This window comes from Euprymna scolopes, chromosome 33 (genome assembly GCF_053919585.1).
Source record: "Euprymna scolopes isolate OS-2025 chromosome 33, ASM5391958v1, whole genome shotgun sequence".
In the NCBI taxonomy this organism is placed as follows: Eukaryota; Metazoa; Mollusca; class Cephalopoda; order Sepiida; family Sepiolidae; genus Euprymna; species Euprymna scolopes.
In genome coordinates this window covers 5,507,409-5,532,913 of record NC_136514.1, presented here as the reverse complement: position 1 = coordinate 5,532,913, position 25,505 = coordinate 5,507,409, and the positions used below count along the sequence as shown (strand labels likewise).

General features: G+C 33.7%; 1 protein-coding gene across 3 annotated transcripts in view; it reads left to right on the top strand.

Annotated features, from left to right (window-relative positions):
- The window catches only part of LOC145258119 (PP2C-like domain-containing protein CG9801), a 372,863-nt gene that overhangs the window by 142,463 nt on the left and 204,895 nt on the right, over positions 1-25,505 (top strand). For all 3 annotated transcript variants that reach the window (XM_080115863.1, XM_080115861.1, XM_080115862.1), the window contains one exon: positions 6,657-6,802. In XM_080115863.1, the coding sequence (XP_079971989.1) occupies positions 6,657-6,802 (146 nt within the window). The remainder of the gene's footprint in view (positions 1-6,656; positions 6,803-25,505) is intronic.

Below are 25,505 nucleotides of genomic sequence, written 5' to 3'. Positions count from 1 at the left end.
TTAAAATAGTTTTAAGGGGTCAAAAATGGGTCAAAATTGAAAAAAATTTATACATTTTATACATTCGTCTTAGTTTATTTTTAATCAATTTATATGCGTGTCATGTTGGTATAGTGGTAACGTCACCAACGTTGAATGCTACAGTTTTGTTTCTGGTTTCGATTCTAGATGATGGCACTCAAATACTTTTTTTTTTTTTTTCACTTTTAAAAACATGACTGTATATTAAGATATACGAAATCTGGACAAATTAAAATATCATATTTAAGCGTATTTTACGACCGCGTCCCCCCCCCCCCAACTAGTTTTAAATAGCGAAAGTTAAGTGAAACAAGGGAGATAAGTTGGTCTGTCATAGAGAATTTGTTAAAATAGACTAAACCGAGAACACTGCATTATTCAATAATTTTTTTTTTTTTTACTCGGTCATTATTTTTTAATTTTTTTGTTAATTATATAACTGTATGAGTATCTTGTGTAGGAGACGGGGAGTCTCGTCGTGGGCGACGAAGCGTTTCACTGAAGAACCACGGCAACACACAGCGAACCAACAAACAATGACAGCCACGGCGCGAAGGTAACTAACAAAGCTCAGCTGACTGCACGAATAGAAACGGAACCTAACGGTCACTGTACTGATCGCCACGAACGTCAGAACCCGACTGCCTCGCACCTCCAATGGACCGATTTTTATTCCTCAAGATGGCCTAGCTAATTTTCATCCCCGCGAGATCCCGTCTCTAATAAAAGCAGGCAGGCGCCATCTTGAAACTCTTTCTTCCGCTGCCCCGACCACAGGATCAGCCACCACCCCACACGCCAGGCACACACGGACCCTCTTGCGCCGAGGGCTACGGTTAGTCTCACACTCCCCCCTGGTCTCCAGATCACATACGTGACACGGCGGACGTGGCCGTTTGATTCAAGCACTCCTGCGGAGGGGTATTGCCGGGACTTCCTCATCGGAGCTCTCAGAAGTGGCATCGGAAGCATCAGCATCAGCATTAGAGCTCGCAGTTGAGTCACCAGGTTCGTGGGGCACAGGTTGGATCCATCGCTCATCGTCGGATGACTCGCTCCTTCCACTGCTCGCAGTTGAGTCACCAGGTTCGTGGGGCACGGGTTGGATCCGTCGAATTCCAGTATCAACTTTAGATCGAACCTATCCGCCATTGAAGAAAAGAAAACCAAGTTCGGAGTGGGGGGGCCGAAATAGCTTGTATGAGTATCTTGTGTAGGAGACGGGGAGTCTCGTTGTGGGCGACGAAGCGTTTCACTGAAGAACCACGGCAACACACAGTGAACCAACAAACAATGACAGCCACGGCGCGAAGGTAACTAACAAAGCTCAGCTGACTGCACGAATAGAAACGGAACCCAACGGTCACTGTACTGATCGCCACGAACGTCAGAACCCGACTGCCTCGCACCTCCAATGGACCGATTTTTATTCCTCAAGATGGCCTAGCTAATTTGCATCCCCACGAGATCTTGCGCGATCCTGCGAGATTCCGTCTCTAATAAAAGCAGGCAGGCGCCATCTTGAAACTCTTTCTTCCGCTGCCCCGACCACAGGATCAGCCACCACCCCACACGCCAGGCACACACGGACCTTCTTGCGCCGAGGGCTACGGTTAGTCTCACAATAACAGTTTTACTTAAAAGGCATTTTTATTTTATTAGATATCTAATTAAAATTCGAAATACTAATTAAGTTATATCATGATTTAAAATTACACTAGAGAGCATCCTATATCTTTATAAAGCCACAATTCACCTGTGCGTAGGGTATTGTTGCCAGATCTGGACTAGTGCATCTACCACTAGTCTCTCACTCTTAGACACGGTTCAAAAAAGAGTTTCAAATATAATTGGTCCCACACTATCGGCCATTGCCCCAACCTCTGTCGCATTGCTGCCTGTTTCCCACCTGACTACAACTTGGATGTCTTCAAGTCCAACATAAACAAATTCCTAATGAACCGCCCCCTTAAGTAAGACACTTTATCAAATCTCCAATACTAACGATTACTACGATACTATCCCATTGATTACTGTACACGCAATAACCCTCATCCCCAAGTGGTTTCCGGGCCTTGATAAGTGGTGACTTCCATGTAAAAAAAAAATTTTTTTAAATCGCATTTTTACAAGTATTTCAATGGACTGTGCTCCAAACTCGTAGCACTTGTACCCTCTCAATGTACATACTGCAGATTAACCTGACAAGCAGCAAAATCCCACCTCTTCATTGTTGAGGTCCCTGTATGCCAGAAAGCCTTCTACTCTAGCAGTCCGAGGAAAGAAACTATTAGACTTTGGAATTCCTTCTTTGTTTCCTGTTTCCCTGACTGTACTAACCTACAGAATTTTAAATATAACGTGAACAGAGATCTTGCTGCTCAACTCCCCACACTCCCTTGTTAGACATGATTCCAAATAGTAACCACTTCCATTCCAAATTGCAATATGCCATAAAAAATAATACACCGTCATTCTTTCACTTGTAATGATTTTTATATAAAATCAAGAAGTAAAAATTACGTTTACAAGCCAAAACTTCTGTAAACATGAAGCGAATATTAATATTTATATAGTAATCTCAACCAAATAAAAAAGCTCAATACAGTCAATATAGAAAATAGAGCTTGTCAGAAAAGAACACAATTATTATCTATAATATAAATCTCACCTGTTTGTTTAAATGTATGTATGTTTGTATGTCTGCTTAAAACTTTCGACAGAGGCGGTGGATTTTCATGAGATCGGTATCGTTTTGAAGGCTAAATTGGCTAAAAACATTAATTCTTTCACCTACAACTGGGCACTTTTCTACAGGGATGGGTCGCTTTTTTCGCCAACATTTTTGAAAGTCATCTCCCTTTTTTCAATTGACTAACCTTAATTTAAACATTCGTCACTTGTGATTTGGTGATGGGCACAACAGCAAAGACGTCACGTTTTTTTTTTTTTTTTTTTTTCTCCATGTTCATTTCCTCCTTTGTGGTATGGGTTAGAGCCTGACTGCCTACTATCACTTTTTTTGTTTGTTCAACATGTTCCGCCACAACAACTAAGTTGCTCGGAAATCCACACAGATGATTGGTTTATGGTGGTGAAGGTTTTGTGTAGAACCAACCACACTTTTTGGTGTCACTGCTAACCTTTGTTGGTGTAGATGACTGCCACACAACATAGTATACAGTAGACTGCAGATTTTTACATCAGAGTTTCCTTCTCCTAAAGACTGGAGGTGCATCTCTCCCAGTGATTTGATGCACCCCCAGATACCAATCTGGAAATTTCTACAACTCTACATGCTGCATACAGCGCCTAACCTTCCCAAATAGTCACCCATCTGGTACTGGCCAGACTCAATGTTGCTTAACTTAATGGCAAGAACTGGCGTGTCAACATGATTGTACCATATATATATATATATATATATATATATATATATATATATATATATATATATATAGCACTCTAATTTTAAAAAATATTATTTTTAACACCATAATTTAACTTAGTAATTCACAATTATATTTTTCATTTTGAATTTCACCAAGTACTTTATCCATTACGCCATAAATCCTTGCAAGGACCTACAGTGTATTGATAAAGTACTAGGTAAAATTCAGTTGTAACTGAACCTCTTGTCGAGGTTGAAAATTCAATTCTCAGTACAGGTAATACAAAGAACACAATTGCGAATTACTTAGGTCTATTACCCAGTCATGGCTGACAGAACAAGAACATGCTCTCCTCATGGATTAAATAAAGGGTTCCATTCGAAATTGTGTGCAGACGGCAGAGTTCAATAGAAAGATTTTGAACCTGAAGAAGGTCGGAGGTTATAGTAGCCAAAATGTTGTGCGACTAACACTCAAGATGAGAACAGTAGTTTAAAGAATCTGAATCCGTCTTTATCTAAAAAGATTAAAAAACATCATTTCAATTTTGAATGTTTATTTGTTTTAACAAATAAGCATTTAAAGAATTCAATAAAAAAAAGAAAGAAAAAAAAAAAGAAAGTGATACATGCTTTAAAAAAAAGTTTGTGGTGGAGTCGATGGTTCAAATGCTTGACTCCTGATTCTTCAAATTTTAAAAGGTTAGACTCCAATTCTATAGTCTTGATAATATCACTAAAGTTTAGTTGAGGATTGGGTGTTGTTTAGAAGGCAAGGAAGTATTTTAATGTTGGATCAGACCCAATTTTTTTTTTTTATTTTATTTTTTTTATCTGGAACTGGTTTTGCATGGGTTGGAGTGGTACCTGTAGGTGAGGGTGTTTTCTTATTTTATTTGAAGCTGCTTCAGTTTTGATAGTTGGGGGTGTGACAAAAAATAAACTGAACTCATGAAAAGGTTAGATTTGGAAGCAATTTGTCTTAGCAGAATTGCATAAAAACAATAGTTGTTTAAAAACCTCAACACTAACATTGGTGTCATTGAATGCCAAATAAAGCGTTAATGTTGGTTGGTGAATGCTCTAATAAGCTGTTAAAATAGTTGAGTACTCTTAAAGGGACTAATCTTCAATTAATCTGTAAAACTATCTTCTATAATCTGTAACAAAAGGATTTCTATATGCAGCAATACACATGTATGCACACACACACACACACACACACACACACACACACATATTTATATGGTATGCACAGTTGAGTATAGGTTGCTAGAAGTAGTGAATACAAAACTTTTACAAATTAAGAATTGTTGATTTCTAGAAGTCTTTTCTTGAAGCAGTATATCTTTGAGTGAAGATAACCATGCTCAGAATATCTCGTTGACGGGTGATAGGAGAGGGTGTCTACGTCTTTCTTTATGACTGTCTGGAAACTCTCTGACCGCTCTGAAAATCTCCGGATAGAGTTCTTCAAAAGTCTGGTGAAAATGAGTAAATCCAGGAGTCTGATTGCTCATCGTGTGACCAAACCACCTCGCAGGGGCTGTTCTGTGAAAGAGGCAAAAAAAAAATATGTTTACAACTGCTACATTCTTTCTTGCCGTGAGAAAGTACAAAATGGACTTTGCAATCTAATCGGCGGGATGATTTCTTCTCTTTCATACAACTTCTTTTCGACAAAAGAAACGTTGTTAGTCTTTCTCTACCGTTATTTCTATTCAAGGCGCTCGACTGACCTCCAATCTCTGGTTCTTCCTTGTAAAAAAGAAAGAAAAAAAAAAGAAAAAAAACAAGAAATCGTCTATCTACCACCAGCTAGAACTTTCCTTTCTCCATCTGTACCTGAAACCAAACAAGATTTCCATGAGTTTTTTTCAAGAACACGTTACCATAGTACTACTTCTTTGCAGGCTATAACATGATCATCTCCTAATCCAAGGTCCATTTTGATCCATATGCTTAATCAAATTTTGTTCATTCCAATCATCGTTTTCGAATCCTCTCTTGATATTGTTTATCATTGAGTAAATTCAGATAATTTCTGTCATTACTAATCAGCAGAGAGTTACTACTTTTGACCAGGGGAAGAGTTTAACAGGCATATATATGCAGTGTGACGATGTATGGAAGTTAAATTGAGCCAATGAGAGTTGAAGACATGCGTTGCATGATACAATGGATGTGTAATGTGAATTTTAAAAATGGGCTTAAATCTGAAAGAAAGATGAAATCTGGAGATGTGCACAAAACAGGAGACTTTGTTGGTTTGGTCACATTGAAAGAATGGATGAGAGTTCTTGAGTTAATAAATGTAGAATAATTGAGATAGTAGGGACATTTGTTAGGGGAAGAAAAACATGAAAGCGAGTTATAAATGTTGATTTGAGAGAAAAAAGGATAAAGACCTGGCCAGAGATAGGTTAGTTTGGAAGTTAATTTTCTAAAGTCGTCCAACACATCTAAAACGAACGGTAATCACCATGATTAAATTCATAAGAAAATCTTTGCATTTATTTTTAAATAAATTATAAATTTTGTTTTTATGATTTTTCTTTTGAACACATCGTAAATCTCTATATTATTATCATTATTATTATTATTATTATTATTATTATAATAATAATACAATGATGAGACAACTTCACGTGTGTCTGTAATGTTGATTATTATGCATGGAGTTATTTTTTTATTAATCGAATATTTATTGAAATTTTTTTTTTTTTTTATATATATAATTAATCCTTGTGCTACTAGATCAGGCCGTCTGAAGATACTAGCTTCCTGACCTAAAATTCACAAAACATTGATGTTTTTTTTTTTTTGCAAAACTCAATTATGTTTTTTGCAAAGCCAAAAACAACAATTTCCTCTATAAAACAATCAAAACAAACATCATAAATATTTGAAGATATAAAAAATTTAAAGCATAAAATCTTTTTTCAAAATTATTGGATTCTGCATTAAATAACCCGAAAAAGGTTGCTATGTTGTAAAAACAAAATAACCCAACCATTTTATATGATTACATGTTTTTTGTTTATGATTATTTTTGAAAAGTTTGGTTTTTATGTTTACATTTTTTACAAAATTTAATTAAAAAAAAAATTTTTTGTTTACATTTAAAAAAGAATTTAATTAATGTTTGAAATTTAACACAAATGTTGAAGAATCCTGAATCCATCTTCTCCGTTTTTACTTCATTTTTGTTTCTCTTTTTTTTTCTTTTTTTTTTTTTTTCCAGGCAATACAGCACCAAATTTGACACAGAAATTTGGCATGGACGTACTCCCGGAGAAGTTCCTTTGGTACGATTGGATGAGTTCTCTGAAGAACTGTACGCTAGTTACTCAGGACCAGACTTAGGATTGGCCTGTAATGAAGTCCAAAGTAAATAAACAATTTTTTTTTCTTTGCAACAATTACGTTTAAGAGTTTCAGTTCCAACATGGCCACCATAAAAAAAAGTATTACAAAAAAAATCTGAAGTAGCACGGTTACCCGAAATTGCACAGATAACATCATATGCAAGAGTGTAGTAAATACTATTAAATAAGCTTTATTAGTGCATTTAGTTTTCTCAAGAGAAGGGGGTTGCTTTTTAATCTTTAGTTCCTTCAAAAACAAATCGAACTTGGCACATTACTCCGTCATTTATGTTTACTATTCAAGCGATAGTTTTTTTAAATCCATCAGTTTGTCGTCAATAGATTTACTTTCAAAGATAGTTCTGCCTGCTTTGTTAGCTTTGCCTAAAACCTATCCAGCCCTGATAGTCAAAACCGGCTTCGAAACGTAGCAGGTGATGCCCTTTTCTCTTCTCTGCCACCTCTTTCCCACAGAAGAGCCGTTCAGAGCCTGTCACTGCTCTATCGTTATTTTCATGGCAAGGACTCGACTGAACTCCAAACTTTCATAAAAAAAAAAAAAAAAACACTCTACATTATATACAATTTCCCTCACTCTCTAATTGCACCTAAATCTAAACGCAGATTTCATGAACAAAATTTCTTTCCTGGAGCTGCTCACCTGTACAACACTGTTCTGCTGGATTGCTTCCCAGTTGACTTCAACATGGTAGCCTTCAAATCCGATGTAAACAAATTCTTGTTGAGCTGTCTCAATAAATCAAATTCTACCCAATTTACACCATTAACGATTACTACACTACTACCTTACATTCATTAATGCTTATCGCCAAGTTAAAAATAAAATAAAATATAGTTCACATTACCTACCTTTATGCTCAGCTACTGTGTTCCATAATTCATAATCACCATCTAATTAATTTCAGAGTTTACTAAACACAAAATATGTACTTATATATATATATATATATATGAACAGATGCGTGATAAAAGGAACTGGAGACTGCTTGTGAACTTGATATTCCTATGAAACTTCCTCCTCCAGAGGGAGCTAGTTCAACCCGCCTAGATGAATGCTGCTGAGATTTTTAAAAATTATATTAAGATCTGCATGTACGTAACTTGATAATGAAAGAAATGATTAAATTTGATTTTATTTAACACTAGTAAAGATACCCGCACTTTACCCGGGACTTTGCTGTACGTTTGGGTACCTGCTTCCTGGGCACCATTTCAGTAATTGGATGTTCTAAGAGCCGCACCAAATATGATCTTAATCTTTGAGCTTTACCTTGAAAAATGGTGTGATACATCCCTAGGTAGGAGACCATCATCATGCTAGGTTTGGTTACGATCGGTCCAGTGCGGTGGAGGAGTATATACATAGGCTATGACCTTGACTATTGACTTTAACCTTGAAAAATGGTGCGCACCATCTTGTGAATGCAATAAAAATTACCATGAATAAATTTATTTTACCAGTTTTTTACTGTTATTATTTGTTAGGAGTCAAAAATTCTGCCTTTGTTAATGTCATACCTACACACACACTGCCTCTCACAACTGTATCTATATTAAGCACACACACTTTCACATAAATGAATCTGTATACGTACACACTTAAAAATGCATCCACATACACGTAAATTCATGTGTGTACATGGTGCCGGGAAAACTCGTCTCCGGAAAACTCGTCTCCGGAAAACTCGTCTCCGGAAAACTCGTCCCCTTTCGCTAGGTAGGAAAACTGGTCCCTTATTGAATAAATATCGATTGAAAACACATTTTATGGTCATTCTTGAAGGAGATATTGTTTTTTAAAATAAACTATAGCCCCCATAATATTTTTTATTTAAAATATTTTTACTTGTTTAATGTTTTTTTTTTTTTGTATTTTTAATAAAAGCGTTTATTATGTTCATAAACGAGACCGCATATTTTTTTTTTTTATATTAAAAAGAATTTACTTATATACTGTTGTTTATAAAAGGGTAAAATCGATTTTTCTACCTCGCCGACTATGTTGTTTATTTAATTTATTTGGAATCGTTTATTTGGTAAAGAAAAAAAAAATAGAAAACAAACAAAAAACATGCCGAGTGTTACGGGAGAACGAGAAATAATGCCCGGTATATCACATCTTAGGGGGTCTTGATAATGTCTAAAAAATAGAAAATTAAAGAAATTACTGAGGGAGATTTGGTTTTAAAAAGAAAATAATAAATTTTAATATTTTTTAAAATATAATTTAGAGAGAGGGGGGGGATAAAACCTATATCTCCCTTCGAAAAGCAACCAACAAAAAATGAAATTAAAAAGATTCTTGATAAACGATAGCGGAGTTTTCAATAAAATTGATTAATAAATTTATTTAGTGATTACTTTCTCTCTTAATGATTGATTTTAGAATTTTGAAGTAAAAATTAAAAAAATTAAAAATGAGTTAACGAGAGATTGTTAGCACATATGGCATCTTTCGCGCCAAAAAAATATTTCGCTTTTAATTTATTAGTTAATTTTTGCAAAATTTAACAGGACGACAATAAATGTTGATAATTGATAAAATCATAATTTTAAATAACGCATGAGTGCATTTGGTATGACAGAAAACAAAAACATAACAACAAAAAACTATCATAATTAAAAAACAAAACCAAAAGCGTAACGAAGAATCGAATCGCTCCCTGTTTTTTAATTTTTGGGTTTTGTTTTTTTTATTGTTTTTATGACTCCAAAAAACATCGTTAAAATAAGAACAAAAAAAAATTTGTAATTAACTTTGTATGAACATAATAAACGCTTTAAAATAAGTTAAACCACTAAGAACTTAGCCAGTTAGGTAGAAAACGGACACTTAGAAAATCGATTTTATTTAAAAAACAAAAAAACAAAAAAAAAACATTAAACAAGTAAAAATATTTAAAAAAAAAATATTATGGGGGGGGGCTATAGTTTATTTTAAAAAACAATATCTCCTTCAAGAACGATCATAAAATGTGTTTTCAATCGATATTTATTCAATAAGGGACCAGTTTTCCTACCTAGCGAAAGGGGACGAGTTTTCCGGAGACTAGTTTTCCCGGGACGAGTTTTCCCGGGACGAGTTTTCCTAAATTCGTGTACATAGATGCATACACATGTATATGCAGTTGCAGGTGTTCTTATTCTTTGACCGGTTTCTTGTTTTTAACTTCCTCTTAAGTTGTTCCACTCATTTTTTTTTTTTTTTTTTTTTTTTTTTCAAAGCATTTAAAGATTTTTATTGATTTTATACTTAAATAGTTGGTTGGTTGTTTTTGTTTTACGGCATATCAACCCTTTTTAAGTCATTTAATGCCAAATCCAGTGATTTTGAAGAAAAAGTTTTTAATAAAAATATATATATATATATATATATATATATATATATTTTTTTTTTTTTTTTTTTTTTTTAAGTCAGTTTCTATTTAACTCATAGTTGGGACCCTAACAGGTACTACCACTCCGGGTCAGAGTGGACCTGGAAGCAATGGTAATTAAGGGGTGGTTCCACACTCCCCAAAGCCCGCAAGCTGGGGTCTCACCACTGGATATAGTTTAAGGTCATATCCAGGACCAGTTATACTTAAATGGAATGATTAAAATAAAATAAAATTTTAAAAATTTGAATACAAAAAATTCCATGAAGCTAGAGAAAGTTTTTTTTTTTTTTACTGAATGAAAAATTCGAGTTTGTATTACAATCCACAGAGGTACAATAAAGTTGTCAAAAACAAATATATAATAAACAAGGGTGAATTCTAAGGTCCAAATCCGACTAAGTCGGTGGCCCAATAAATGTTATTAAAGGCAAGGTTTTAGTGCTTTTATTTAATGTAAAATGTTTATTCGGTTATAAAAAAAAACAGGTAATATTGAGCGCCACCGGAGAACAAGAAAAAATGGCTGCAATGTCTCTTTACGTCTTTGAAGTCTCGATAATTACTTCAAAATAAGAAATAAAATAAAATGGTGGTAAAAATACACCTAATAAATGTTACGGTAACATTTATTAGGTGGGTTTACCACCATTTTGTTTTTATTTCTTATTTTGAAGTCCCTGTCGAGTCTTCAAAGATGTAAAGAGATATTGCAGCCATTTTTTCTTGTTCTCCGGTAGCGCTCAGTATTACTTGTTTTTTGAACTGGATAAACAATTTACATTAAATAAAAACACCTTGCCTTTGATAACATTTATTTGTTACATATATATATATTGACAACTTTTTCGTACCTCTGTAGTTTGTAATACAAGCCTCAAAATTCTCTTAATGGAGCTTGCAGACATAAAATCCTGTTATTTTTGTTACCTCCTCTCCAAGAGGTTAGACACAAGGTCATGTACGGGTTTTGATGAAAGTGGTTTGTGTGGAATGGACTGGATTCGAACTCGCTTCACCCAATTATTCAGTCCGTAGCGACCTTACCCTGGTGTCTAACTCTGTCCCGTGGGGAGGCATAGTAAATAGGTACAACATGTTATAGGAAGTTAGAATCAGGTTGACTCTTTTTATTCCAGCTAATTCTTCCATCTCTGATAGTTTAAGGCCTCTATACTTGTAAATTGGCCACTGCGCCCCCCACCCCATCTTGCCTCCATTGTCAATTTAGAGATTACAAGCAGGATGGGAGGGGAGTAGTTTATATGATCATCCTCTCCCCCCCCCCCTGCCGCCTTAATCCCATGTGTGTATTTTTCTCTCTTTATTTTCAAAGCTCATTAGATTGTCTGCAAAACACCAGAGAACTTCTTCCGCCTCTGGGGGTTAGAGTGGGCTGAGAAAAGGAATCGGGTGGGGTGGGGCTATTACTTTGAGGAAGGAACTCCTGATAATAGCCTGGCTTTGGCGGAGGGGGGGGTCATTCTTTTTTGTTTTCTTTTTAATGTTTACTTTTTTGCTTTATGAGAGAGGAAAGCCTGGTTGAAAGGATAAGGGCATCTGTAGATATGTTTGAATAAATATGTACACCCATTACACTTGTAGGAGGAGGGTGTTGAGACCCCCCACCCCACCCCCAATCACTTTATTTCTTGCTTAGATGTGATCTTGCCTTGGTCTATATTATTATTATCATTATTATTATTATAATCATTATTATTATTATCATCATTATTATTATTATAATCACTATTATTATTGTCATCACTATTATTATTGTCTGTATGAATAAAACTACCAGACAAAATCTTGTTTGGGTGAATACACATTGAATTATTTTTATTACCCACTAGCAGAGATATCCAACAGTACCCTAACATGACTTCTATCCCCTCTCCCCAATTTTCTGCCTCCTCTCTTCGTTGTCCAGCCCATTCCTTACTTTAGACATACACACACAACTCTAGTCAGCATAAGGAAAATAATTCCGAAAACTTTTGGTCCCTGACAAAAGGAGGGTGGACCTGTAAATTCACCCTTGTCTGTTCGCCCGTTCCTACTTGTTTCAATAAGTGCGCCTTAGAATTTTTTGAAATTTTGCACAAACATTAAACATAATATGAGTAAAAAAAAGTAATAGAACGGATTTTCTGGGAAAACTCCGGTTGCCCCCCCCCCCCCCGGGTGCCTTTCGGGTTAAAATGGCTAAAATCGACACTTTTGTACTTATTAAAAATATTGATTCCTTGGATTTTTATAAAACTTTCTGAAAAGTTGTAACTAACTGATTTCTATATAATTTTATTTGTCTATACTTTGCGATAACTCTTGGGTGTGCTCCAGGGGCTCGTTTAGGGCTAATAAAAACACTCCATTTTTTTTGGGACTATTTTACTATATTTGTCGAAAATTTTCTGTATATGTCTAGTTGTTTTGCATGGTGCTGAACTCAAATCATGGACTTAGTCACTTTTTTTTTTTTTTTTTGCATGGTGCAGAACTGAAATTTACATATATTAATACCTGAAGCTGCACCGTTTGTTCATTTTCACCAAGATTTAACGTCCCCTGGGAACTTTTGGGGTTAAATGTGGGGGAGATGACAAATGCTGAACTTGGTCATTTTTTATTTTTATGCCTCATTCACTGTGCACTTACAGGAGATCATGCATGATTCACTTGTTTTTATTTTAAATCGGTTACTTCCCTTTATATGATAATATTAGAAATTGTGTTGAATTCTTGATAACATTAATATAAATGACTATTTGACCTCAAAAGAATGAATTTTTTTTTCCATAAATTTTAGCTATTATTTTTCCAGACTTATGCCGAATCAAAAAAAAAAAAAAAAATCAACTTTATAAAGGTTTGAGTATGTTTCAAGTTTAGTGAAACATACAAACATACAACTGTTTGCTCTTTATGTAATAGACTAGAGGGGGTGGGGGGCTGGCGTTGCCTGATCGTAAAAAAAAAAAAAAAAAATGACCGGGACTTAGCTGCTATCAGCTAAGAAGCAAAACTGAAGGCAAAATTTTGTAAGCAAGAAAAAAAACAAAAAAATGCTGCGTGCTGGGCGCGAACTCGCATTACTTAAGTTCGCAAATGAATGCGTTATCGATGAGATCACAACAACACGTTATGATGCTGCAAAGTTATCTTTTTAAAAATGAAAGGACGAAACTACTGTTTGCTCATGCGCAGTTTGCAAACAGCATCGAAAGCAGGATTTTTAACTGACCTTCCCCTTCAAACAAAACGACATTTCTGCATGAAATAATTGACGATTTTTTTCTAATTTTTCAATATTATGCATTTGAGAGATCACGCTGTCTAATGGTACCACGTTCGTGCCGCTTCAATGTGGATGAGAAAAGTTTTCAGCAGACATACAAACGCGCACTAAAACAGATATTTGTCTTTTATGTTATAGACTAGTAGAGATCCCTGACGTTGCCTGGGTGTGTGGAGATGTAGTAAGGAACCCCGGGGGAGAGGGGGGGGGTTAAAAAACTGGTAGTAGCGCGGGGTCAAAACAACAGTAGGCAGTTCGGGTGGAGAGAGGTGTTATAAAAAAAAAGTGGTAGTTGGCTGGTAGGTTTGAACCCGTTACACAAGGGAGAAAAAAAAAAAAAGTAACATCTTAGCCGATTTCTCCATCGCGCAACCAGAAGTGGCGAGTGTTGGATTTAAGTGTAGTCAATCGAAAGGAGACGATGACTTGCGGAAATGTCGATGAAAAAAGCAACCCCCTCCTTGTAAAAATCGGCCAAGTTGAGGATGAAAGAATTAATGTTTTGGGGCAAATTTTTCAATATTTGCCGTCCAAGATATCGAGCTTCAAAACGATATCGATCTTGTCAGAATCTGGTGCGTGTGTCAACAATTTTTGTGAGACATACAAACACACACACACACACACACACACATTTTCGCTTTTATATATTAGATTAATCAAATATTTATAGGAAACCAAAAATAAAGGAAAACTAAAACTTATTTTAAAAATTCAATTAAAAAAAATGGTTTTATTTTTCAATGATTTTTCTCAAGAAATTTGGCTCCACATATGCAACGCTAGGTAAATGCAACTAGGGTCTCTTATTAATAAAGTTGTATGACCTCGTATGTCTGTATTTCTCGTTTCTGCATGACAATAATTTATAGCATCAAGACACCATTGAAAGAGTGAAAGATAAAAGTATGTATATTGGGTTTCATAGAAAATGCATCGAATCACAAAAATGAGGAACTCACGTTTTGTGGAAAATCGTTAATAATTGTGGTAATGCAAACATGATAATTGTTTTTGCCAAGCGAACTTTATAATAGACGTACTTCCGGTCCAACTTGCTTGCACTTTTTTTTTAAATGGTTCGAGGATATCTTACTATTGTATACCCATCATAAGATATTCGAGCTAGTTGTGGCAGCCATTGTAAAAAATTGTGAAAAAAATGTTTTGATAGTTTCTTTGCGGTTGAAGTTGATTATTACTATTTTTTTACATTAAGGAAATGGAAGTTTTGTAGTTGGCAGGAGTTAATAAAGATGCTGCTAAAAATAAATGAATGGAGAAGAGGGTCAAGGGAATAGATATGGAAGAGAGATAAAAAAGAAAGAAAGAAAAAGGCATAGGAGGAAGTGGGAAAAGTATGGAGGAAGAGAGAGAAAGGGAAGAACCCCTCCCTCCTCCCTTATCTCTGCCCAACGCTTTGTTCCAATACCCAAACAATGCTCAAACCGTTTGTTCTACTTAATACACTGACATCTATGTGATTAGCAAGGTTACTCGGTGTTGCCTCGGGAAAGGAAGTATACATAACAAAATTGAAGGTTGTAAAAAAAAAAAAAACGTGTAACATCTTTTACAAATTTTTCTCTGTCATCCTCTCGAACTTCTTTTTCTCGTTCCTGACTTCTCCTCTATCTCTTCCTCCAACTCCCTCTCTCTGGAAAATAGAAAGAAATAATAGAAAGAAAGCTGACTGACTCTATGATCTGGTTTTAATGTTGAAGCAACAACCAATAAGGATGAAAAATTGTATTATTTTTTTCTGATCCCACTACCATTTAGAGGAGTAAAAAGTAGATTTTAGATTTACTTTCGTCAGCTTCATAATTCTCGCTTCCCTTATTTTGTGATTTAGTTCTCACATTCTATAAGCAATGTTTCTGATAAAAGAAGGAGAATTGCTGTTTTCTGGGTCAGAATCTATTCATTTAAACATTGGCTGGTTTTTGATCATGAAGTAGTATTTTTTTCCTTTCTCTTTTCAAAACTCAATCATGTTTTGCAAAGTCAAAAAATGAAAACAATTTTTTCTCCAAAACAACCAAACCAAACACCATGAATAAATATTTGCAGATAAAATGAACTTGAAGCATAAAACTTTTTCCAAAATTATTGGATTCGGCATTAAATCATCTGAAAATGGTTGATATGCTGTAAAACAAAAACAACCCAAAATAATGGGGTTATTATTTTGAACATGCCATGTTTGTTTAGTGTGCTTTACAGTGAAATAAAAATGACTAAAACGTAAACGTCTGCTTTTTCAAAAGTTATCAATTGAAATAATTTTTTTTTCTTTTATAAATTAAACTATTTGTTTGGTTAGTTGCAAAAATTAAAAAAAAAATGAAAAAAATTGAGTAGAACTTGATACAATGTTGTAATTTAAAGGATAAATAATTTGAAATAATTCTATATCACACTCCCAATGCAATTCTCTATCTATATAAAAGCTAGGTACGGCGAACGATGGAGTACTGTTGCTACATCAGGGCAGGAGCTGCTAGAAGTAGCTTATCCTGCCTTGACAGAGTTCAAAATAGACTTTGTAGCCTAGTGGGGGATGTCCTTTTCTCTTTCCTGCAACCTCTTCCCCACAGAAGAGACACTGCGAGCCTGTTTCTGCTTTATCGTTATTTTCATGGCAAGTGCTCGTCTGAGCTTCAATCTATGGTCCCCCCTCGTCAAACTTTCATGAAAAATACTTGTCTAGCCAAAACCACTATCAATAATTTCCCACACTCCTAAATGTAGATTCCACAAACAAAGCTTCTTTCTTAGAACTGCACGCTTGTGGAACTCTCTTCTGATTGCTTGCTTTCCAGCTGACTACAATCTGATTGTCTTCAAGTCCAACATAAACAAGTTCTTGATAAACCGCCCCCATAAGTAATCCAATTTACAAAATTCCTACTACACGTTTACTATGCTATAATCACATTGACTAATGTATACCCATTAACCCTTATCCTCGAGTGGCCTCCGGGCCTTCATAGGTGGTGATTCCTGTGTTAAAAAAAAATGCATATTTTAAAACACTGTTAGCATTATTGTCGACTAAAAGAAAAGAAAAAAAAATAACTTCATTTTTTTTTCCATTTTCACCCCAAACAAGGCACAGTGCCACTTTGAAGTAGGGGGCTACTATCAGGGACATAAGTTGCAGGGATATTATGAAGGGAGTTGAGCAGCAAGATGTCTATTCACATTACAATTTGAACTTCTGCATGTCAGTACAGTTGGGTAAGCATGAACCCGGAAGGGAATTCCAAAGTTTAGCAGTTCTGGAGAAGAAACTATTGGGAGTAGAAGGCTTTCTTACACCTAGGGATCTCTACTGTGTAAGGGTGGGACTTTGCTGTTTTTTTGGGTTTGTCGGGAGTATTTACGTCAAAGGGGTATAAGTGCTTATAGTTTGTCAGAGGATTCACCATTAAAATGCTTGTAGAACAGGCAGAGGGATGCAACATTCCGTCGATGGGACAGAAGCTGAAGCTTAGATGACAGTTCAGGACCTATTAGGTTGGCAACTCTCTTTTGAACCTTGTTCAGGAGGGAGAGACTAGTAGCAGATGTGCCAGCCCAAATGTGGCAACAATATTCTATAGATGGGCGAATGGTGGCCTTATAGAGGTACAGGATACTTTCAGATGTAAGTAGCTTTTTAGCACGGTAGAGAGAGCCCATCTTCCTCGCAGTGGACTTAGCAATGCTCTTGATGTTTCTGTTCCAACTTCTGTTCCCTGTGAACGTTAAACCGAGGAGTTTGCATGAAGTACTTTTAGGTAATGTATCTTTAGCTATTGGTGGTTGAGAAGGTTTCGTTTAATTATTAAAGGAAACAAGCTTAGGCTTGGCAGCATTGAATGTCACCATCCATTTTTTACCCATTTTTTTTTTATCCGTATAGTAAACGTGATATATTGTTGTCTTGGTTATTGTAAAATTATATATATATATATATATAATATGTGTCTTAGAAGTTTTTAACCTTTAAAACCATAAAAAAAAAAAAAAATTATTTTTTCATTCGTTAGAAAACTATTTAGTCAGGAAGTCATTTAATCACCTGCAATCACTGCATCAACTTGCTATCTCGAATTCACTATAGTACCAGTAATAATTTATTTTTTAAGTGATTATTAGTTGTTTACCATGAAATACTGTTTCAGCAGATTTTATATATATATATAACCACCAACCAATAAGTCCTGGGCTTTATTAAGCAGTAATATTTCGGCAAAATTTGATTCATCAACTTAGTTTTCTAGTGTGATATACTAATTCTAAGGCTTTTCTCAGAATTTGATGCTTTTTTGTGGAACGATTTATCTTTGACGTCGTATTTCACTTCAGTTTCCAATATCACATTTTCATTGGAACCAAATCTCATTTCTTAAGTTAACCAGTAACGTTAAAGAAGTAAATAATTATTAAGATGCATTAGTCTCGCTTTCCATAAATTCTCTCCAATGAAACATTTTCATGCATGAAAGACATAAAGAGACATTCGTTGAGTTTCTTCAAGGTTTTAATCGAGACTTGCTGGTGTCGGGTTTCTACTATGTAACACAATGAATCGTAGAGGCAACAAAAACACGCATTTGGATAACTATATATATATATATATATATATATATATATATATTATTTAAATATTATTATGTGCATAAAAGTATGTTATATTTAAATATATATATATATATATACACGTGTGTATGCACACACACACACACACACATGTGTATATATATATATATATATATTATACACATGTGTATATATATATATATATATATATATATATATATATATATATATATATATACTTTTTATTTGTTTTAGATAAGCATTAATGCTTATCTAAAACAAATAAAAAGTATATCTTGCCCTACATCAGTATTGAGCACTATTGTATTAACCTTGTTAAAACTTCATTGGTTGTTTTACCTCTGGAAAATATTAACAATATATATATATATATATATATATATATATATATATCTTTATTATACAAACTTTATTAGTTACAAATGTGCAAGTGGGATCTCAATATAGCAACACCCGACTTATCAGCCCAAAAAGAGAAGTGATCTGATGAGGTGTCACTCTCTGAATTGAGCTTCCACTGAAACATCTATGCACATATGTAACCAATAATGTTTGTATAATAAACATACTATATATATTTGCTCTGTCTGCCATTGAGCACTGTTTAATAAACACACGAGTTTCAGTGGATCTACATCTAGGAAACCAAACTATACAATCATATACACAGATAATTGATTTTGTTGTTGTTCCTTCTTATGAAACGGATTTTTAATTTAATTATAATTTGATTTTTAAATTTTAAATTATCAATCACATTACTTAATATTGAATTAGCTCTAGGATATTTACCTATCGAGCTTATTATATATCTAAATTACAACGAGCACTTTCTCTTTCCTGTATTTTAATTAAACTAGTAATTTCACTGTTACATTGAAATACACTCAGCTCTTTAGACTATTGTTCTAATCTCCTTTAAATTATATATATATAATATGTGTGTGTTTTTTGTATGCCTAGCTAAATTTCTTAACAGATGGATTGAAATTGGTGAATAATTGTCTTTTCTGTCACATGCATCAAATTTGACTCCATAAGATTTTTTTATGGAGACAGGTGAAAACAATTTCGTATGAAGTCAAACCACACTTATTCAAAGACTTGAAAGCTAAAATAACTATGTGCTTTTAAGGCATTACTGTAAATCAACTGGCAAATGGTTTTAGACAACTGTAATGATGTAATATATATATATATATATATATGACTTTTTCTTTTTATTACTAACTAGCAGTGGTGGGGAATACTACTTTGGTTTATTACTAGCTAGCAGAAAATTGAAGAACCCTTCCAAAAGCTTCCACCAGAATTTTAGCAAGGGTTGCATTAGTATATTTCACAATAGCCTGAGAAGAAATGGAAATAGACCCAGCTGCAGGTGGTGTGATTGAAGCGAGGTTTCAAGAGTTATTTCTTCAAAGTTAATTATAAATGATATTACATTGAAATGACATCACGTGTTTGGAGAACAGGATAGTTTCTAGTCAGTTGGGAAGTGAGAAAGGCAATAGGCATATGAAATATATAGAAAATCTAGACAAATGTCACCTCTATGTCTGCTGGGTGTGTCTCTCAATCCTAAAGTAGAAGAACGCATAAGGAATTAATTTTAGCTTAGGTAGTCTCTCCCCATTGTGAAGAAACTTTCCCTCTCCAATAAAACCTTTAAAACCTCCGCAAGTTTTCTTCATTGTGTTTCCATGCAGGAATAAATTTGTCTCAAGTTTAACATAAGATCACAACCACAAGGCGATCACGACCCATCCATGGAAAAGTGTTAAAGAATGAAGACCAGCCACCATGCAACATACCTAAAAAGACTTTGTTGATTTGTCTCTTGATCGCTCACTGGTGAAAGCACACGTGCATAAGACAATGTGCGAACGTTTTGTGTAACATTGAAAATTTTACACGATTTAAAGGACTTACAGTAGCAGTCAAAGACTTATGGTATGCGTTAATTGGAAAGGAAATTTAAGTGTAAATTGGTATCCTGTGAGTTAAAACTGCTCAGAAAAGGAAGGCTGTATTTTTTTCTCATGATATATATGTCACAAGGACATTATTTTTATTTGTCATCTGGAATATTTTTCTTAGTGGAATATAAATAGTAGATGAAAAAAAAAAAAATAATCTGAAGAAGGAAAAAAGCAGATTTTTTTTTTTTTTTATATATATATATATACTTTTTCCAAACTCTTTCAGTCTTTGTAAAATAATTTTTCAAGTAATATTTCAATTGATATTTAAAAATGACTAATAACTTGATTTGTTAATCAATTGATCCCTTATGAACACAATATATTCCGGATATTTTCATGGAATTCTGTAGATCTTTATTTTATTTTAAGCTGTTTGTTTTTTTTTTTTTAAATTTCATTTCACACATTGAGTTACGCTGGTAATATTTTTTTTAACCTTATGGAGTTCAATTTCTTTGGGCTTATTGACTTTTTGAATTTTATGATAATCCCTTTACACTTGAGATGACATCTTCGTTGTGAATATTATTAAATGCAACTTTGTTTATAATTTGATTTTTTTTTTCTTCAAATTTTAACAATTTTTACAATATAATTCGCACTTTGATTCCAGTTTCTTCCTTTGGCTTCAGTTGATTTGCTTTAATCTGTTATTCCAGTAAAAATATTTTTATTTTTGAAAAAAGCAAACTTCCTTTTATATTTTTTATATGCTTTCAAATTTATGATATGTGATGTATTTTTTTTTACAATTTTATATACTGATGAAAAAAGCTTCTTTGAAAATACATGATTTAAAGATTTTTCCTCCTTGAAATTCATTGTTTGTAATTCATTGTTGAAGATGAATCAATAAATGTTATAATTTATTCAGTTTTATTTTTCATAATCAATTTTTCTATTTCTTTGATTGCTCTATCTAGTATATTGAGCTTTTTATCATCTGGGTAGGTTCAACTTTAAAGATAAATATTATCTTTGTAAATCTATTTTATGTTTTTATGTATAAAAGATACCTTAAATAAGTTTCCCGGGTCATTGACACTCTCACACAAGAGGACTTCTATGAAGGCTTCCAAAAGTTGTTGGAATGGTACAAATGCATTGCAGCCAAGGGAGATTACTTTGAAGGGACTAGTTTCATGTGTGAACTATTAATAAAAGTTCCCATATGAAAAAAGTCTGGAAACTTGTTAAACGCACCTGGTATATATATATATATATATATATATATATATATATATATATATATATATATTGAAATTATCATTTTCAATGAATGTCACTTCGACATATAAAACGTTACAAAGACAAAGAAAAGCAACAAAAAAAATGAGAAGAGAAAAGACTTGGTGGATAGAAACAAACAAACAAACACTTTTATTAAAGAAAAGAACTTCACGAGCTGTCTGCTGCTAAGATTTTGCTCTCAGCTAAAAATAAAGTTCTTTGTGTGGTAACAATTATGAAAGATAGATGGGTTGAGAAGGCTTTCTTTTACTTACTGCTGTGATATCAGATTTCAACTAGCATAGGATTATTTTTTTAGAAAGGTTGAAATACTTTAGCAAAGTCGAAAAGAGTTCACTCCCTTTGGTCACAATTTAAGCTTACATTTGGTAATGTCATCCATTTTAAATCAAAGTCTACTTGTGTAGATCAGTTGAAATATCTGCCGACAAAGATAACTTATCTGAAGATAATGTTCCGAGAGTGTTCTTTTATAGCAAGGAATTTATTTCCTCATTTTCCTGAAGGAATAACCTGAAAAGAAATACACATAGTTCCTCGTATAATAATGTTCTCTGATGAGGCAAGGAGTTCAGTAAAAAAAAAAAAAACTTTCTAAGTTCCTTCCTTGAGTCTGGTCAGGATAAAAATATTTGTTTCATTTGACTTGGAAAACTGCAACTAAGACGTATCCATTTTCTTCAAGCCTTAGAAGAAAATATCTACTTATAGTGATAGACACTTCCACTGCATATTCAATCTTTCCTACTGAGAATATTTCCCACATGTGTCTCCAACATGTTTACCTAAGTCCTCGACAGATTTCTTGGATTTACTTGAAGTTGATTTCTGTCAGCAAGATGCAAATTCATGAGTTAAGTTAGACGAAATCACTTTAACATTATAAACTTCGCGAGGTAACTTAGACGAGTTAACTTCAATATTTTAACATCCTGTTTAGACGGAGAGAAAATTGCACATCAACCCAGTGTTAAACTCCAACTTAACCTCAGCTTGAATTTTATCACAAAATGCTGGAATGTGCAGTTCAACCAAAATTAGTCACATGACCAACAACAGCAGCAGTGAAGTAAACTCAAGAGAAAGGAAGAAGAGGAAGGAGAAAAAGAAGAAATATATCCCCGCCAATTTCTACAATATATACATATATACACATATATATATATATATATATATATATATATATATATATATGTGTATATTATACACACTTTTTATTTGTTTTACATAAGTATTAATATGTCACTACACATTCATGAGCGTGTTTCGGTCAACCAGTTACAAGTAACTAAAAACCTCTTCAGACGATATTGCTTATACAAAAGCGAAGTTTGTACCATATATATATATATATATATTGTTTATTATGCAAACATTATTGGTTACATATGTGCATACATATTTCAGTGGAATCCTAATTCAGGGATAGCACTTCATCAGGCCAAAAAAAGAATCGATATTGAAACAGGAGTTAAAATTAAATTAGTTTTTATAAGATATTAGGGCGTCGTTTATGTTTTTATATATATAAAGAAAACTCACTGGACATATGTTTCCTCTAAAAAAATATTTGATTGTTATTTTGCAATCTTTTTTGGAGAAATGTTTTATGATTTATGTTAAGTTTTTCCTTTAATCATTTAGATTTTTTTAGCATGAATTGAGTACAAATCCTGATTTCAATATAAAGCTTCTTAAATTCAAATAGATACACCTGAAAAAGGTCTGAGGTTACATCAGTCGAAACGTTGTGAAAATAACAACCAAAATGAGTAGGGTAGTCTGAATTAGGAAAAAAAAAAAAAATAAATAAATAAAAATTCTAATCAGAAGTTTTGTTCTCTGTGGAAATGTTTTGATTTTAAAATTTCTTTTTAATCATTCGGATTGTTATTTGCATAAATTGGGTAAAGCTGACTTCAAAATAAGATCAAGTTTCCATCACACGCCCCAGACTTAGAAAACAATAGAAAGGTCAACATTTTCTTTTATATTGGTTAATTTAAACACAAAAACATTTCTATATTTCTAAATAAGTATAATAAACATTAGTTGAACATTGCTTTTTGAACCGCACCAACACATTCATCTATTAAAGTAACTACAGTAAAAACGTATTTGTTATTTTTTTTTTTTTTTATCCAACAATCAAATAATGGCTATCTATTGAGTAATCATCATCGTGGCATCGGCTGAGAACCACGATTGTTTTTGTATGTCATGCAAGTTCTCATCTTAGCCATCTTTGCTGTTCAGTTACGTTCATTGTCATCACCCAAATGTTTTTATCAAGTCATTGAACCAGCCCCTCCACACGGCTGGAAAAAAAATGCAGAGGTCAGCTTTAAACCTGGCTCAGAACAGTGAAACATGACACCAAGCTGATCCTGAACCCTTGCCTCTATGAGGTTTATCGATGGAACTATGATGGACTAACGCTTGTATAATGATTGCACTCGTGTGTGTTTCTTTCTTTTTTTTTTTTTTTTACATAGGCATCACCACTTATCAAGGTCAAGAGGCCACTCGAGTACAAGGGTTAAAAAGTGCCCAGTAGAAATTGGACAATATAGTAATCGTTGATAATTGAAATTCGGTATATTTGTTAACTTATATGGAACGGTTCATCAAAAACTTGTTTATGTTAGACTTGAAGAGTTAGTTGTTCTAGATTCTTAGAGTCAGCCATCTGAAATTAAGACTGCATCCACGTCGACCTAGAAGAGAAGTCTTTTCATTTAGATGTTTATATTGAAAAATCTTTTCAATATAAACATGAACACCTAGGTGAAAAGACAGACCTTTTGCCTGACAAGATCTTAGTTATTAATAAATTGAAACATCGTCATGCCAATGTAGCATAGCCGGTATATGTTTGTATAAATAAATACTAATATAAATAGCTTTATTTATTATTGGTCACTATTATATAAACCTGGTGGAAGATTTTTATCTTACGAATACATTCTTAACCTGGATTTATATATATTGGAAGTTTTTTAACCTTGAAACCGATATAGGAAATTTAGGATATAAAAAAAAAGAAAAACTTTAATTTTTTTTTATCCTTCGTTGGAAAATTATTTTGTCTGTAAGTCATTTAATTTCCTGCAATCGCTGAATCAACTTGCTTTCTAGAATTCACAATAGTCCTAAGTTTTCTAGGGATCATCAATTGTTTACTATGAAACACTGTTTCGGAGATTTAATACACACACACACACACACACACACACACACATATATATATACACACATTATAATTTCGCAATCACCAAAACAACAATATATTATCACAGGTTTATCATAAGATGTATTTCTTCTTCATTGAGCTGGTCCTGGATATGACCTAAAACTATATCCGAGTGTGAGGCCCCACTTTGCGGGCCTTGGGGAGTGTGGAGCCACCCTTTAATTGCCATTGCTCCCAGGTCCACTCTGACCCAGAGTGGTAGTACCTGTTAGGGTCCCAACTATGGGTTAAATAGAATCCGACTTAAAAAACAAGTATACTCCATTAAAAATCAATCCTCAAAATAACTAGATTCGGCATTAAATAACCTGAAAAAGGTTGATATGCCGTAAAACAAAAACAACCAACCAACTAATCTTCATTGAGCTTAATTAACTGGGTCAATTAATATTGCCTTTGATTCAATTGGTATATGAACATTTCCGAAATTTAATAAGTAAATTTTGGCTAAAAATTACACACACACAAACAAAAAACAAACGAAAACTGATTATATATTTATCAACATTTCATCTTTGTCAAGATTTTCTCCAGATAACTGATTTGAAGAATGATATAGAAGTCAATATTTGACAAGCAGCAAAATCCTACCCTTTCGCTGAAGAAGTTCCCCAGATGCAGGAAAACTTATTTTGATAACTTCTTTCCTTGAACTGCTTGCCTTACAATTCCCTCCATGTTCCCTTGACTGTACCCAAATGCATAACTTTAAATGTAATGTGAACAAACATCTTGCTACACAACTCTCTTCTTAGCATGCCCCCTACAAATTTGACTCTTAATTCATGATAGTCTCTTAGATCTCAGTGGCAGTGTGCCAAGTTTAGAATGAAGTTAAGAAAAGTACAACCCAATGAACAGCCCATCTCCTTCAGTGTTACAAACAATCATCATAAGTTGCTGCAGATGGCTAACCCATGTGACTTATT